Source organism: Temnothorax longispinosus, chromosome 9, assembly GCF_030848805.1.
Source record: "Temnothorax longispinosus isolate EJ_2023e chromosome 9, Tlon_JGU_v1, whole genome shotgun sequence".
NCBI lineage: Eukaryota > Metazoa > Arthropoda > Insecta > Hymenoptera > Formicidae > Temnothorax > Temnothorax longispinosus.
The window spans coordinates 7,824,554-7,842,361 of NC_092366.1; the positions used below are offsets into that span (position 1 = coordinate 7,824,554).

Here is a 17,808-nt window from a genome sequence, read left to right on the forward strand (position 1 = left end):
GAGGACGGCGGCGCGGTGTTTATCTGCCACGCAAGTAGCAGATAAACACCGATAACGTGATAAAAATGCGCGTAGCGTTTATTTCAGGCAGGGCCGTAAAGATTAAGAGTAAGGAGATTTTATTTTATCGATAAAATTAATTCAAAACGATCGAGAAATTAAAGTAATTTATCAATTAACACAATCTTTATTAATTAGGTCAATACATATAAATCGAATTAATATTTTAAATTTTTATTTGTTTACTTACTTATTGTTATGTAGATATTATTTATTTACTCATCATTATTTATATATCTGTTGTTATATTTTTTTTTTTAGGATTGTCGCGAGTTTTTTGTAACGCAGGGCCGAGCGCAGGCCCCAGCATAACATTTACGGTCTCAATATTTCTTATAAATTCTTCGACAAATTTGAAGTTCATCCGCATAATAATATTCACATCGCAAATAAAAAAAAAGAAACAAGGCGCGACAAAAATTTTGCGTACATTCTGGGTTACGGTTCACTCGGTATGTTTATTTTTTCTCCGTTCCGAATTCGCGCGCGGCGAGGCCTTCAAAAGTTCGCAGGTGTTTCTATACCGTTCTCCGTATGTTGCGGCGCGACTTATTGACTTAATGCACGTCACGTTGAATTGAATTTTTGTAACGAAAGAGATCGCCCTCTCGTCACGCCCACGCGGGAGCGGGATTTTTCAAACGCGGGCGTTAAAATGCGTAAAAAAAATCGCGCCTCTTCATCCGGCAGCGAAAACGAAAGTGAGGAAAGAGAGCGGGATCGCCGAAATCGACTTGGACAAGTTCACTGACACACAGAGCGCGCCATCCATAAATTCGCGAACACGGACGAGTGTCCGCTTGAAAACACGCGCAAACGAACTCGTTAATTTATATTACATCGAATTAAGACGCACGTTTATATTAAACTGGTTTACAAAAACTCCCCGGTTTGGTTTCCGCTTTTCCGTTACGCGTCGATTTTTCTTCTCACTTGGCACCTCCATAATGCATTTAAATGTGCGCTAATCCGCCATCTTTATTAATGATATTCACGATACATTATTCGATACTTTTCGTTTGCTTTGTTTTACTTTTTCATTTCTTGATACTTAGATACTCGTACTTGGTCCTCAAATTGTCTATTGATGTCTATTTTGCATATACAGTCCCTAACAGCAATAAAATCCTGTATATCTCTAGAATATACTAAGGATGTTTTAATATACTGAGAATATCCTTATCTTATAGAGAATATCTTATAGTTTATGATATCCTCTGAACATTCTCAGAATATACATTTGCTGTTAGGGGTGGATCAAAAAAGTATTTGCACACCTAGTTTTTTTTACAATAACTTTATTCGAAGGAATAATACATAATTAACTTATCACATACACCGTATGTAATAAATTACTTATGGACACAATTTGTAATTATGTATTATTCCTACGAATAAAGTTATTGTAAGAAAACTGGGTGTTCAAGTACTTCTTTGACCCACTGGAGATTGTAATAGGTAAACAAACAAGAGAAGTTTTTAAATAAATAAATAAAAGACATTGAGAGTCGCCAAAGTGCCGAACTTGAAGTATAAGAGGCGAACTGGAACTGGAAGTTGCTCTTCGCGAACGTGTTTTCTAAAGTTTTTACACAATCATAAATTTCGGCGAAATTACATAAGAATATAAATTGCAAATTGACGTGCGTGTGTTGCTCGTTAAAGGTCATCTATCCGCTAAATCAGGTTTGCGAATTCATGAATGGTACTGCATACGCACATGCGGCGCTGCGACACGCCATTACCTTCATCGCGCGTAACGCACGTGCGTCACGCGTCACGCATGCCGAATGTTTACGCGTGGCACTCCGGTGGACGGTGGACGCTCCTTTCCTCAAGCCTACCGTCCGAAAGTGCAACCCTCCCATTGTGACTGATTAATTGGAAGAGGTATGCAAATGAAACTTGCACCCAGTAAACTCATCGCGATGCAAAAATACATTCTGATTGTAAACAAAGAATTCGCGAGTCGCGACTCAGACGACGCGATGTCGAAAGAACTGCGTGAAAATGTGTTCAGGAGACGTAGGTAATTAAAGCATGTAATTATAAATATCTGAAAAGTGTCTAATAAATTTGAGATTTGGGATTAATTTTTTTTTTATAAAAGATGGATCTTAAAATGTTATAATTAAAATTCAATTATATCCAATCTTGGATTATAATTTACTAAACAAATTCTTTTAATTTTATTAAACATTATCAAATCATTTTAATTTAATTGATTATATTTAACACTTTAAATATAATTATTTTAACTTAAATATATTAGCTAGTTATACTAATGATTTTATAAAAAAAACTTCTTTAACACATCGTGACTTCATCGAACGTAGAGATTTACGTTAATCTCGGCCGCGTGTCAAGGGCACGCGCCGCGATCGCTCGACAGACCGGTGCATGGAAATCGCGCGTCCTGATGGATCGAGAGCGACAGGATGGGCACGGTTGTACCCCCTTGTGCAAGTTCTTTTCTTTTCCTTCCTCGATAAGCTTTCGAACGATCGGCCGCATTCTCGGCTGGGGGCTTCAAAGGAAGAAGAGACAAGGGGGGCACGTGGGCGCGGGCGCGCCCGCGCGCGCGCTTGCTGCTCGGGGAGAGGGAGGACCCGCGCCGCCGGTCGGCGAACGCAAGCGATATATGAAGGCGAAACTCGCGCACGTCGCCCAGAAACTCTTTCACGTGGTGTGCACCACTCGTGGATAGCGTAGGAAGTGCCGGTCCACCGCTCCTCGTGTTCTTTGACATATCCCGGGGGTGTTATTCGAATTTCCCTTTCCACATCGTGCGAGTTGAACACACCGCGACACCGTCGAGGGTACGCAGGGGGAGGAAGTCGCTGAGGAGGTTTCCGCCTGAGGACCGTCGAGACGAATCGGCTCGTTCTTTGTCGTCTTTGGAGAACATCGATCTTCTCAGGGAGATCGAGAGTAGTTCGAAGTGGTGAACCCCCCGGAAGTGGTCGAGGAGCGATCTGTTATCAGAGTGACCATGAGCAAACCGTGGAAAGGTACGTGGCGCATGGGAACTATCGAGTATCAAGGGGACGGTTGACGTGTTGATATGCCGGTGATTAAATATTCCTTGTATCGAGGGATTACATCGGAGGTGTCGTATCGAGGATGAAAAGACGAGATTGTGCTAGATGGACATGATTAATTATTCCTGTCACATCGCGATTAGATTTAAATATTTAATTTTATTACGGTGTGTAGAGCTTGATTTTAATAGATTTATCTTATATGCATTTATCCGATTAGATCTAATCAAGAATAGATAGGACTTTGCTAAGTGGACTAGCAAGATAATCGAAAAACTGCAGCAAAAATTTAGTAAAAATTTTCTAAGCTGTGGATTTATGAAACATAAACAGAACAGGTGCTGTAATTATATATACATTTGCGTTTCTATAAAAAATTTATTAACAATTAGATTGGGAATGAAGTCCGAATCTTTTAAAAGTTTTTAAAGTTAGTAGTTTAAAGTTAGTTAAAGTGTTTAAAGTTAAGTTTTTACGCATCAGAAAACTTTTTGTTGTTATTTTACGGTTGGATTTTTATCTCGACCGTGCCGTATAAAAAAAAAAGGAAGTAGCTGATCAATGATAATGTTACGTGCAAGAACGAGATTCAAGGTAGCTGTTCGTCGTGACGATGCATGTAAGCCAAGATATACGTCGCATTGTTAGCTAGATAGTAAATTACATAGGCAAACCGCGTGCGATCCTGTCATTGAGACCCAAAACATATGACCGATATATATAAGGCGTTACGAAAGAGTCACATAACTTTTATCATTCGCGATCTTTTCTTCTTTTAATTTAAACTTCATTTTTTAACCAAATTCAATCGTCTTTATCCGTGACTTTAGGTTTCTAAACATCTTAAGTGTTTGCAGTACCAAATCTTGAAAATAATTTGAAAGAAAGAGAGTATTTTTTAAACTTATAAACTGGACATGTTATAAATTTTAAAGAAATGAAATAAATATAGGTAATTAATCAAATAAATAGAATAAAAACTTAAATATTGAGACAATTTATATATTAAATATGCAATATAAATTAAAAAATGCGCAAGTTTTGCATAAAATTAAGATCTAAAATATAAATATTCTATAAATCAATGGGTACTTAAAAGCACGTTTAGCAATTAACATTTATAGAATTATATCACTCGCGGACGAATATATATCGTTTCGCAATGGTCGGCCTCCTTAAAAGTAGTCCGACATTCATAGATATTTCGGGAAATTCCTCGCAATAATGTGCCGGACATGACTTAACTTTTATCTTGAATTAATATCAAACACATTAGTTCGGACATTACACATTACACGTTATCGCAGACGCCTTTTAATCGCGCCTTTCAATCACAATTTTGCAATCCATTCCACTACACTCTAAAAGGCGATTGGACACATGTTTCTTGTGTATGATATCTTGATAAGGGTGCGATAAGAATTCGCTAACTTCCCTCTTGTATATTCGCTCATCACACTTTTTTTATTTAATTAATTCAAGTCGCGAATTGGTAAATTGAGTTATTAACCAATAAATTAAATTACATAAATTGCAAATTAACAAAGAAATAGGAAATAAAATACAAATTTACGGAAAACGTAATTGATTCAATAGAGTGTACGTTAATAAATTACAGTAAGTCTAAAATAAACCAAAAATAAATTACAATCTAATGCAATAAAGATAATAAAGGTAAGATCTAAATTAACAATCTACAAACTTTTTTATTACGTTACAATCTAAACAAATCTGTTTTAATTGTACCTCTCAATTTCGCCTCTTCTTATTTCTCTTTCGCTCATCATAAGTGTGCAGAAAGCGCAAGAAACCCGCATTGTGAAATTATACGAAAGTTAATTTTCTTAAACAAGTAGATTGTACCACCGTTGCGAAGATTGAAGTTACGAAAGTTAGACGTAGATTAATTTCTTCGAGTTCTTCGGGAAATGGATCGGATCGCAGCTGGAGCTGATCGACTTTCGGATTTTTTTTCGCAGGCATGAAGGAGTTCGTTGGCCTGGAGGAGGTCACCAAGCTCGACTTCCTGGTGATGCTGTTCGCCGAGATCCTGGGCACGTTTCTCCTGGTCCTCATAGGCACCGCATCCTGTATCTCGTGGACAACTACGATGCCGCCGAGTGTTTTGCACATCGCATTTACCTTCGGCCTCGCGGTGGCAAGTTTGGCACAGGTGAGTCACCATTGTCGTCAGTAAAAATAAATGTAATAAACGTAATAATAAGTGATAAACGTAATAAGTGTAAAATAAACGATTCTACATAGAAATATAATAATTAATAGTAAAATTGAAAATATTAAACCAAAAAGTATACAAAAGAACTCTAAATGTAGTAATCTTAATTTCGTTAAAAAATTATGTACGAAAAAAATACAAATTTAGAAATTTCATGCATGAATTCAGAATTTATCTTTATCGTAATTTAATTAAAATTTAAATAGAATTTAAATCAGATTTTTCTTTTCTAATTTTAATCGTAATATGTGATAGATGACAACTGTGGCGGTAAATGATTTATAATAGATAGCTTAGTGAATACTTGTGATAAAAATTGATTAAACGGATTCGCCAAAAATATTTTTATGCATTGAAAAGTGGAAGTCGTGTCAGAATTACGAGTTCTTCTCATTTTATCTTGTTCTTCGAATATTTTGTCTGCTTGAGTATTTCCGTTGAAACAAATAGTTTCCATATAAAAGATATTTTTAGAAAACTGTGATAGGAATATTGCATAAACACTCCGACTAAGATTTGCTCGCTCAATGAAATACATTACGTTCCACATGAATTCTTATCTTTGCTCGTAAAAAACGTATATGTATATACGTACGCGAATACTCGGCTTCCCTTGAATTCGCTTCCTTGAACATTTTCTTCTTTTTTATTTCCCAGTTTATACAAAGAAATATACAATTTGAAATTTATCTTTTATCGATTAATAATCAATTTAATAATTTACGGACATATACTTTTTGCAATAAATAATGGATTGTGATATGTTTGATAGCTAAACAACAGCGGAATATATAACTGAAGCTAAATATATAACGTCATATCTCACATTATAAATTATTGTACGTTCCACGTAATATACAGTATACGCGTTTTAAATAGAATTGCAATTTAAAAGAATAATTGTCGATTAATAGCTGCTGTCTTACGCAACAATGCACAAAGCAAAAATATTTTCCATTAATTACGGTCTGGACGTTTCCATATTTAATCCGCGTCACAAAAACATTGCGAGAAATATAGATATTATATAACGTATATATTTAAAAATATATATTTATAACAATTTGGGAAAAATATATTTTTTATTTGGGGAATATTAAAATCAGACAAAACTGAGGATCTTCGCGTGACGTAGGGGGATTCTAAAAATATCAAAAAAAGATTAGCATTATTCTCCGCGAGGACATTTCAATCGTCCGCTCGGACATCTGCATTTAACGGTGACACGCGTATGAGAAACAAGCGCGTATAATCACCTCGCTTTACGTCATGATTAGTAATTAATTAACATACCTCGTGATTTAACCTTTCCTTTTTCCGCAAAGCGCCTCTCGCGCGAACTTGCTTTTCGATCCACCATATCGATCATGTTTACATATTTCGAATATTCGTTGATTTCGTTGAATGGATTGGATAAACGCGCTTCTTGAAAATAAATTATGTACAAAGTAAAAAAAAGTGAATTCCGGAGAAATTTTGTTAAGCGTGCCTTTTACATTCTAAATAAATAATAAATAATAAATGATGACTCGTTTTTTTGACGTTATACAATAAGATTTGTGCAGAACTGATTATATTGGTGATTGACACTTAATTCCTTCTACAATTCTTAAAATTGATTTTATGTGTCGACTCATCTCAATATATATTTAAAATATAATTCAATACACACGCTTTTTCAACACACCATATTTCGAGCATCCAAAATGGGGATTCCATTCACCTCGATTAAATTTCGCGACCCGTCTAGTCACTCTTACTCTCGTTCCATGAATTGATCTTTCTACAGGCTAATGTAAGAGGACATTTTATGTGATGTAACCTTTCTTTTATTAATGTATGCTTTAAGATATACTTTAAATAATATTTAAATAAAATATATTGAGAGAAGAGGAAACAAAAAATTTAAATTATAGACTGATATCGTTTGATCGCGAATTTTCTTTATAAGAAAAATCGCCGACAATATTTCAGTCGTTCTTACGCTAATCTGCTTATGTAAAGCGTGAAGTATGCGATCTCAATCGAAATAGCAACGTTCCGCAAAGGTTTAAAGAGGAAAAAAGATAAGATAACCACCGGTAGAGAACGAAGTAATCGTTGATCGCGTTTCGATCAAGTACCGCGGAGGATATGCTCGTCCGTTACGCGGTATCGCATACGATTCTCTCGCGAGTGATTAATTCTTATCGGTAGCGATCGTCTAAAATGCTTCATTACGAAATCGCAAAATCATCATTCGAGAGCCGTTTTTCTCGATTGCAATTTTCTGTAATTTTGCGCTTGGCGTTTTGTACATGTCGATTGCTCTGTCGTTTCAATCCTTTTATCTTTTCTTCACATCTTGTATTACGAGTCAAAAGAGAAAAAAAGTAAAGAAAAAAAAGTATGTATCATACGTACATACATATATACCTAATAACAAAACAAAAATGTAGGAAAATGTGGGACAGCGATATTAAAAAGATTAATAATTAATAATTAAATATCATAATAAAAGAATTTTTAATTAATAATAGTATTATAGCTAAAATAAAACTAATCGAAATATTAATGCTTTTTTTTCTATTTTTACGCTTTATGAGTGAAAATACTTCAGAGAATTGTAAGGATTTAAAAGACTATAAGTAAAAATGATTTTAGAAGTCAAATGATCTTTAGAATCGTCCAGAAACAAATTTTCGCAACAAGTTCCTCACAAATTCCGCGCACTCCTGCTACGAGTGCACTCTCGACGATATGCGATTGCACGGGCAAGACCGGATCGCTTGCCCGTTTATTGAGACGGATAAATAGACGAGAAGGAAGGGCGAGGGGAATCATCCTTAAATCGCGCTCGCGGCTCGTCCTTTCGAATTCGCGGACTGACCTCGTCCTCGAAACAGTTTATAGCGCGCTGCTCTGTCGACACGCGAACTTTCGGGCCGAAACGATTTGTGAAGAGCACTTGCGCGGCCTCTTTTGTATCAATCAGAATCCACGCGACGCGATCACGAGGAGATGAATGGTCACTTCGTTAACTGGCTGAAATATTTTTTCGCTGACGATTCGTGGCCGGGCGTGGGAAGCCCGGGATAAATTGCCGTCCCCCCCGACTTGAACTTCGTTCGTGGACATAGTCGAAAACGAAAGTAAAAGAATAAGATGGTTGTTATAATTAGCAGAACAGGATAAACATCGTTACAACAATGTTAGCTTAATTTAACGGCGTGTCTTTTCTCTGAGAAAAATAAAAAAAACTCTCCCTCTCATATATATAAATTAATTAACATTAAGATAAAAAAATTAATAAGATAAATAAAATTAAATAGTACAAAATAATCAATAATATTAGCAAGCTATGAACAGAATGTATTTTTCTAAGATATATTTAATATCATCTAATCACAGCGATTGACGCAAATTTAGTTCCCCACCCCCCTTTTCGAGACCAGTCTTCTTAAACTGTGTACACCGATCGTCCGTCGTGCCGCGATCATTTTTCCCCGCCCTCGATCTGTTTTCCGCCATGTCCATCTATGCCTCTCGTAAAAGGATCGTGAACTTCGGCTTAGTTGCGGCGACGTTTTAATTGACACACGCGAACGCACATGTGTGGGCCGCCCGGGCCCCGCGTGGTGGTAGGGTAAATAAGGTCGCCGGTTCGCCCAAGGGGGTCTAACTCCGTCCGGAGATGGTGCAATTGTGCCCCGGGGGCTTCTGACAACCTACTCGAGAGATCCGGAGCTGGAGCCCGAGAGAGACTAGCGCTCACTATTATCCCGCCTGTGCGTATCGCCCTTTTGACTTCACTTTCCGACAGCTCGCGGCGCGGATATGACTGTACGGTGCTCTAAAAATTGCGCGAAGAATTTTATCTTCTCCCTAAAGAGAGATAGACAATGAGATCCGAACTCGATTTTTAATTGAGAACGACGATTGAATGATAGGGGTTTTAAAATATCTCTTCTTTTGAAATCTTAAGAAATCGATCTCTCGAAGTATAAAGCCTCGAAGTAAAAGTCTGACAAGATTAGATTTTACTTTTTCAAGAGTTGATTTTAGTAAAAATGATAAAATTTATAAGACACCTATCTGAATTATTTCATTAAAGAAAAAACTTTTTTACTGCTTTTTAGAACTGTTTCAGGATTTTTAAGGATTTTAAAAATAAGTAAATTAAAGTCTAAAAACAATAAATTTATTTTATATTAAAACATAAGTTTCACGATTTATTTAACGATCCTATTTTCCAGTAAAGAATATGCCGCACTTTCTCAAATTCTATGCGATACGTATCCCTTTTACGATAATGCGTATCTTTATAAGCTTTTGACAAATTAATGTTCTGGCGCTAGAGTTTAAAACGACACCCTCCTCCCTTCAACTCCAACATCCAATTATATCTCAATCGTATACCGTAATCGTGTTACAGCATCGTTTAGCCACGCGTCTCTTCAAACAGGCGACTCAATCGAAAATTCTCCACTTGAGATCTAAGACGCGTTCTCGATCCGACAGCTCCATTCAGAACGAGAAATGAATGCCAAAAGTCTCTCTCGCTCCAACAGGCGGTATTGTCTCCGATGTTAGCGATAGGTTTTGTTACACCAATCGCTTTGCACGCAGCCGGCGTGAGGAACAAACGTTGATGACATCTGTGTAACCGCTTATTATTTATAGATCGATTGTCTCTTTCTTCCTCTCTCTCTCTCTCTCTCTCTCTCTCTCTCTCTCTCTCTCTCTCTCTCTCTCTCTCTCTCTCTCTCTCTCTCTCTTTCTATCGTGGAATAAAAGTTATAATTTATACAAGTGCGCTGTGCACGACCGATCGTCGCTGAATAAGACTTGGCAAAGAAACGTTAAGTGGCTTTTCTCTAGGCAGTAAAAAAGACAGAGACAGAAAAACTTGAACAAACGACGCATTATGGAGTAGCGCTGAAAAAATATTTGAAAGAGTCCGCGTGTTTATCGAGATGAAATAATTGTACAAGATAATTGTCGTGGATCTAGTGCGCGATGAGAGATCTCATAGCACACCGCTTGCATCAATAGCACAGCACGCGGATTGGATATAACCGCTTACGGTTATTAAAGGAATACCTACGTCAATTATTGGGAATTAAGATTGATAATATAATTAATCGTGTTTTGACATTTTCGTGTTCCACATAAATAAAAAACTTAATTTAAATCCAATGTGATATTTTTAATAGAATTTGGACAGAGAAATATTGAATGTTATCTTTCATGTATGTATATAATGTCAATATTCAAGTTGGAATTTAATATATTTGCGCAATTTAATATATTTGTGATTCGCAAAAACTTATTATTAATATAACAGTTATTAATACAAGGTAACGATCATCTTTCTCTTTTTTTTTACTTAGACCTTTTTTGTTTGCGTAATAATTCTTATAATGGGCCGTAAATAACATCCGTTCGTGAGTATGCTAATATTTCTTTTAGAGATTAATACGCGCTCGTGAAACGTGTATTCTTCCACGCGACACGGGTGTTCCCGAGATGTAGGCCCGGCAAAAAGCACGAGAGCCGTCCACGTCGTGCACTTTTCATTAGCTTGTGAAACCCCGCAATTCGCCGCGATTAAAATCGTGCAACCTTGTGTCGCACTCGGTGACACTCCTCTTTTTCTACTTCTTCGTTATTTCAAATTTATTTGACACGTAGTCGTCACTCGTTTTCCTAAATTTTGTTTTCAACCAGTCTTGAAACTAAATCGAACAAATTATTAAATAATTATTGATCTTTTCTGAACTTCAGATTTCTTTGATTTAACTTAATTGAATTGTAATATTAATTAGAATTTTTAAATTTCTCTTCTAATAAAATCTAATTATAATTAAAATTTTTGCAAATATTGTTGTCTAATTAAAATTGTACAAATCTTTTTCAATTTTAATCAAAGTTTTCTAATTTTTCTTTAATTTGAAGGAAAATTGCCTATACAGAAAAATTTTAATTACAAGTATTTATTGTATATATGATTGCAACAAGTATCTACTTATTAAAAACAGCAAAAATTTAATTGGTCAATATTTATCGATTTGGAGAAAACTAAAATCTCACTTCGACGATTAATAATATTGGTTCACAATCCAACGAATTTGGACTTCGCGAGAGAGAGAGAGAGAGAGAGAGAGAGAGAGAGAGAGAGAATAAAGAGCAGCTCACAAAAAGTTTGCGCAAACGTTATTATTAAAATCCCCTCGTACACTTGCAACTTCGTGCAGTTCAACCATTCCTCATTCTGCGTTCTACCGTCTTTTTTGCGCGGGCCGGTTAAGGATGGCGATATAAAAAAAAAGAAAGAAAGAGAGAGAAGAAAGAAAGGGACGTCGCGCAAGGGAGGAGGTCGAAGGACGAGAGAGCGAGAAGAATGGGAAGAGCACAAAGTGAGAAGGTGAAAGAAAGAGAAGAGTGATAGATGGAGAGAGAAGGGAGGGAGGAGGAGACGCAGATCTGCAAAGTCACAGCCGATCCTGTTCTGTTCGAATGCAAATCGCACGCATCTCGCTCCGCATTATACGCAAATGCGCGGCACTTGAGAGCGCGCGAGGCGAGAAGAGCGAGGGGCAGAGCTTGCTCTTGCGCAACGCGAGATGCAATTAACAGCATCCCGCTCGGATCGTCGGAAAACACAGGTCGTTGGTGTCGTTAAACGAGAGGAGAGATCCTAGAGGAGATCTCTTCGACGAATTGCGATTTTTAGCCGGCCTTATTAAGTGTCTCGTGACAATTAAAGCTACAATCTAAAATTCTGCCCACTCTGCTTTGACTTATCTTGACTTGCATAACTGAGATACTAAAATGTCAGTCAATCAAGAAAAGTCAAAATAGAGTGGACAGAATAACAGATTGTAGCTTTGATTATCGTTCAAGATTAATAATTAATAATTTAAAATTAACGCGCGTGTCTTGGCAAAGTACATTTTTTTTAGAGGATATTCTTCCCTAAACCAAGGGCGCGCGTAGATTAATATGTCAGCAAGTTCGATAGCGATAAGATAAAAGATATTAATGAAAATTCCATTGATTAAATTCTTCATTAGCCTAAGAGTAAGTTAATTTTTAAAACGTTTGTCAGTGTAATACATTATGTTTCATTCAATTAAATTGATGTTTGCTCTGCTCAAGCCCGTTTGATTAAAATTGCATTTTAATTCAATTAAGCCAATTAGACGTAATTAGACGAGCAACGATGTCAAAGTAAATGACGGGCGCAATTAGTTAAACTAAAAAGGTTTCAAAATCACAAAGGAGTGACTTATTAATTATCCGCACGCGCGGATGATAAGCATCTGAGTCTGCACACGTCTGCACGCGTACGAATTTTTGCGACGAGCAAAAAGTATATCCCCGCCATTATCTCGTGTTTCAGATCGCTCGTCTCTCGCAATTTTCAGAGCAAGATAAACGCGCAACGAGAGCGAGATCCTTACATTTTCCGTTCGTAGCATATATGACGTCAAATTAACGATCGCCTCTCACTTTCTCGAGAGATTCATGAGATTATTGATTTATGATGACTCGCTAATCATTCCGTTGAAAGACATCTCTCGCGCAGTTTTAATGCCGCTTTATATTCTATTACCGCTCCTCTCGCTGATTTAAGCCCCTTGCACAATGCCAGGCAACAGGCAATAGGAACAGGAAATAACCAAAAAATCGTTAATTACAACCTAAAAAATTCAAATGCTATGATTGGTTGGCAATAGGCAATAGGCACAGAATTTCCAACGTGACGGAAACTCTGTGTCTATTGCCTGTGTCACTGTTTATTCTGCATTTATACATGATTTCTGATTTCTATTCCCTGTTCCTATTGCCTGTTGCCTGGCATTGTGCAAGGGGCTTTACGCTTTGCCGGATTTGTGCAATATGTGCCGTGACCGCGCCGCATTGTTTTCTTTCGGAAAAATTTGCATAAAACTCGTATGCCCGCCAATATTGATTTTAGAGCCGGGCCAAGGCTTTCGACACATTTAAGTTTCGATACTTCATTTTATCCCGGGCCTTACGATCTTGCGTCACACGTTTCTGCGATTCTTTTCGGCAAGTCCGTCATATTTTCCGAAACAGTCCGTTATATTTTCCGAAATTTTACTTGCGACGATCTCGTTTAGAAATCATATGTGAGACAAAATTCACAATAAATTTGAACAAAATGCAGATTGCTTCATGTTAAACAGTTTAAAAATATATACCCAATCCACTTATAAATTTAATAAACAATAAACAATATTTGAATAAAATAACATACAAATCGGACGTATAAAAAATAAAGACAAGAAAGTTCAAATTTCGATAAAAAAATAATATTAAAATCCAAAATTATAAAAATAATACAAATATTTTGTCGAAAGACAAAAAATTCAAAATTTTAATATTGTTTTCTCACCTTAATATCTCGTATAGTTTGTCAATCTTTTCTGTCGCGCACGTCCAAGATATAAGATAAAAGAAGAAATCAATGAAGCGATTCAAAAGCTTCAGCGTGACGCAATAAAATGGAAAAGGATGATTTACGGTTGGAGTGTATGAGCAAGCAAGAATATCTGAAATAGGATTTATCTAAGACAAAATCTGACTCCTGCGGTAAGAACGGCGTATCCTTCGGCAAACATTAGAGTCATCTTGCTGGGGGCCTTTATGGGCCCCGAGAGGGACCGCTCCCTCGTGCACGCGGCGTTCGTTGCGTAAGGCAGGCCCACAGGCAAAAGATCATTGTCCTACGCCTTGCAGCTCGTGTGCGTCACGCAGCCCAATTACGTCTCTACACGCAGGCCCGCACTGGAAAGGATCAGGAGAGATTGATGGATCCTAGAGATTGATGGGCCTGATACTCGCGCCAATCGTAATGCATCTTTAAATTATTTAATCGCCGATATGTTACTCGAAGAAATTCAAGACGAAGGGAAAATTTGGCCGGCAAATAAACTCGTTTAACAAAATAATTATATTATGTTGCGCAATAGCTACATCATAATTATGTAATTCAAAAGCAAACTTTAAGGTGTATATTAATCATTCATTACTCAATAGTTAATGAAATATTTTAACAGATGTAGTTAAAAATAAATTCGACAAATGCTAATAAGAGATTAAAAATTCTTTTAGTTTCTATTGTTAATTAGCAATTATTAATTATTATTCAAATATTTTATTTTTAATTGCTATTGTCCTTGTCGATTAGTGAAATCAATTAATCAACTAATTTTTATTAATTTTTTATTAATGTATGTTATACTATGATATACAGAAATAATTCAGATTAGGCTCTTTCTCTTTCTTTCTTTTTCTTTCTCTCTCTTTCTTTTCTTTCTTTTCTATCTCTCTCCGAAGAGTTTGCGGATCCGATCCTGCGGCTTCGCGCAGTAAGAGTGCCGCCGACAGCGTGTACAAATTTGTAACGGAACAGCGGGGCCAGACACCTTACGGTAATTACTGACAATACGTTGGCGGGGCCCATTATTTAATGCTCGCGCTCCGTCGTATTTAACTCTCGAACGAGTCGACGGACGATGACGGTCCGTGTCTCTCGAAAAGGAGAGAGAGACGCGTAATTTGCATCGTAAATTTGCACGCATCTCGTTAATGCTGGATCCCTCCGATCCTTCTCGCGTTATTGGCGTGAAACACTTTCTCGATGTCTCAATCTCATTTCTTTTCGCGCTACTATTTATTATCATTAATATCTTAGGTTTCACGGCACTTATCACGATCGTGATTTGAATCGTACGAAAAAAAAAATATATAATATATATAAATAACAATGGAATTTATCTTGACGTTTTATTTAAATATTTTAAATTAATTGTCCAATGCGACGCATCGGGAATCGAATTGGACGTACATAAATAATTCGCTGGTAGCGAATGCCACGTATCAATTTATCATTTATAGTTAGTTCATATCGCTGGTATCATACCGCAATATTTCGCTATTGTTCATGCAGTTTCGAAAGAATAAAGTTGAAAAGGGTCAACAGCTCTCATGGGATCGGACGCTTTTTCCATTTCACGCGCTCACGGCTTCGAGAGTCCCTTGTGGTTTTACCGCGAATTCAGCATCAGCCTTCGACCTCCGTCATTTGGATGACAATAAGATATGATCCGCCACGGAGGAGACAGGAAAGTGATTCAAGGCGATCAGCTTTGCCTATCATCGTATATTCTACGGACGTATTTCTGGAATAATTTACCGCGCGCGAGATCCTCCTTGCACCTGTTCGCCGCTAATTCGTGACGAAGTTTCAGCAACGTGTGTCACACGTGCACGCTCGTTCGCGCGAAAAAGGAACGTGGCACGTGCACGGCGAATATGCATCTTCAGGTTCGGATTTATCCCGTCCGCGATGAGTTTCGTCGACGATAAGAAAGCGAGACTGCGATTAATAATGCATCGAAAATGTGCGCGGTTTCATTATTCTATTTTATTTCGGTATTATGTATTATGTAGTTATATTATGATGCAATTCCATTGCTTTGTAATTCTATTATTATCAAATAGGATATCATATTTCATATTTATTAATAATCGCATCTTATTGTGACCGTTATTTGATCATACTTTATTTTATTACATTTCAGTATTCATATACAGAAAAATGAAGAGATATTATAAAGACTCTAAGCCAGGATTATTTGTGTAAAGTTGCCTTTCCTTATAGTAGAGAAAAACGCGACGATTGCCGCATTGATATCCCGTTTTTTATTTTATTATTCTTTCTTTTATTGTTTTGGTTCATCATTTATTTCTCGTCAAACGGTCTGCAACAGCTCGCGGTATTATCCCCTTCGAATCCGATCCTGCGCACTTTGCAGACGGGAGCGTATGACCGCGGGCTGTGGGTCGTAAGGCCCCGAGGGCGCGAAACCGCAAGATAATTCGAGATTGTGCGACCTACCGGTGTGCCGGAACGGATGTTGGAAATTAATTTTATTTTTCGTTCGATCTCTAATTCAAGAACGTTAAAGAAACCGCGTGAAGAGTCCATGGGGAGTCCAATAATCGGCTAAAACGACTGTCCCGAGAAACTTGGAATGAAAAATTACCACATTTTTTCAGTTAGTTTCGCTGAAAGTGAAGATTTATTATCTGCGTGGGTTTTCGAACAGCCGCATTTGACTGTCCAAGAAACTTTAGACTGGGACTTCCGTATTTTTCACTTATAATTTCACCGAAAGTGCAAATTTAAAAATCCGAAATCGTAAGATCTGCGTGGGCTACGATCCGGCTTCTTGAATATATAGCCACATTTCACTGAAATAAGTCTCAAAGAAATTTTGAACAGGATTATCGCTTAATTTCCACTTACTTTCTATTTTATTTTATCGGAAGATGAACTGAAGATCGAAAAATCCGAAATTGAGAGACAAGTAAGATTTGCGACCAACACAACCAGTGATTTCAACCAATCACATTTGATCGCTGAGAAATACGAAGCAATCACACGATGGCTGAAAAATACAAAGCATCTCGAAGTAGGTGCGCGAGGGCAAAATAAGGCAAAATAAGAACCGCCGAGATACGTGCAAATTTCGCGCGGGCATCCGGGGGTTCGTTTATTGCTTTTCTCGGAACAACGCCGCGAAGACAAGGTCGATGAGTCGCGAAAAGTGGCATAACTTTCCCTTTTAGGGCGCGCTTTAAATATGACGCGTTTTATGCCTATACGGGGGCCCAAGCGGATTCACGCGTCGCGTGAGTAGGTACGTGTCACTTAAAGCCGTAAGACACGAGGATTTTTCATCTCATCTGGCAATCCGCAAGGCCAAGTCGTACGGTCCCGCTTGTGTGGGACCCGCGCGCGCACAAAAAAATCTGTCTCTCCCGTTTACTCTGTCGGTCCCGGCCGGCGTTTCAATGGCGAATCAATTCTCGGTCAAAATCTTTTATTATAATAAGGAGACTCTCATTAAAAAGAGGCTCTCGTTAAAGTTAAAAGCGGCCGCCTCAGGGACACCCTGTACATTTGTTCGCGATACTTTTTCTTTTCCGCGGATAACAATCGATCGAATCTTCCGACGAGTTTTCCCGGCGAATTTTGAATAAACGGTGGTGCAAATTCAGGATACCTCTCGCGCAATGCCTCGACGGGATTCGCGGCGGGAATTGTCGGAAATCGCGGATCGGTGAGCGAGCGTGTTGACGGGGACCGAGAGGATCGAGAGAAATAAAGGGACAAAAGAGAAGAGAGAGAGGAACACTTGCGTAATCGTGGTCGGCGCATATGTGTGCCGATCGCCCGCGGCGAGCCGAGACCTTGCCGGCGTGCATGAGAACTGGGCCGCGGCGCGGTGCGTCGGGGCCCGCACCGTATTCCAGGCCCAGCGGGCCCAAGCCGAGGGACTTAGACGAGTCCAGCGAGCGACGCCGCGGAATCTGCGGAGTCTCGCGTGCCGGATTAATCCGAGGAATTCCGTAATTAAGATGAACCTGTAAGATGCACCGAAAAAAAAGGGT

The 17,808-nt window shown here is 38.0% G+C and overlaps 1 protein-coding gene across 2 annotated transcripts in view; it reads left to right on the plus strand.

The window, feature by feature from the left end:
- The window catches only part of LOC139819245 (aquaporin AQPAn.G), a 32,689-nt gene that overhangs the window by 10,597 nt on the left and 4,284 nt on the right, over positions 1-17,808 (plus strand). Inside the window, exons 1-2 of one of the 2 annotated variants that reach the window (XM_071788442.1) lie at positions 2,611-3,071; positions 5,081-5,274. In XM_071788442.1, coding sequence (XP_071644543.1) covers positions 3,053-3,071; positions 5,081-5,274 — 213 coding nt within the window. In that variant the 5' untranslated portion in view covers positions 2,611-3,052. Of the gene's footprint in view, positions 1-2,610; positions 3,072-5,080; positions 5,275-17,808 lie in introns of those variants that run through there. The other variant, XM_071788441.1, reaches the window with a different exon arrangement.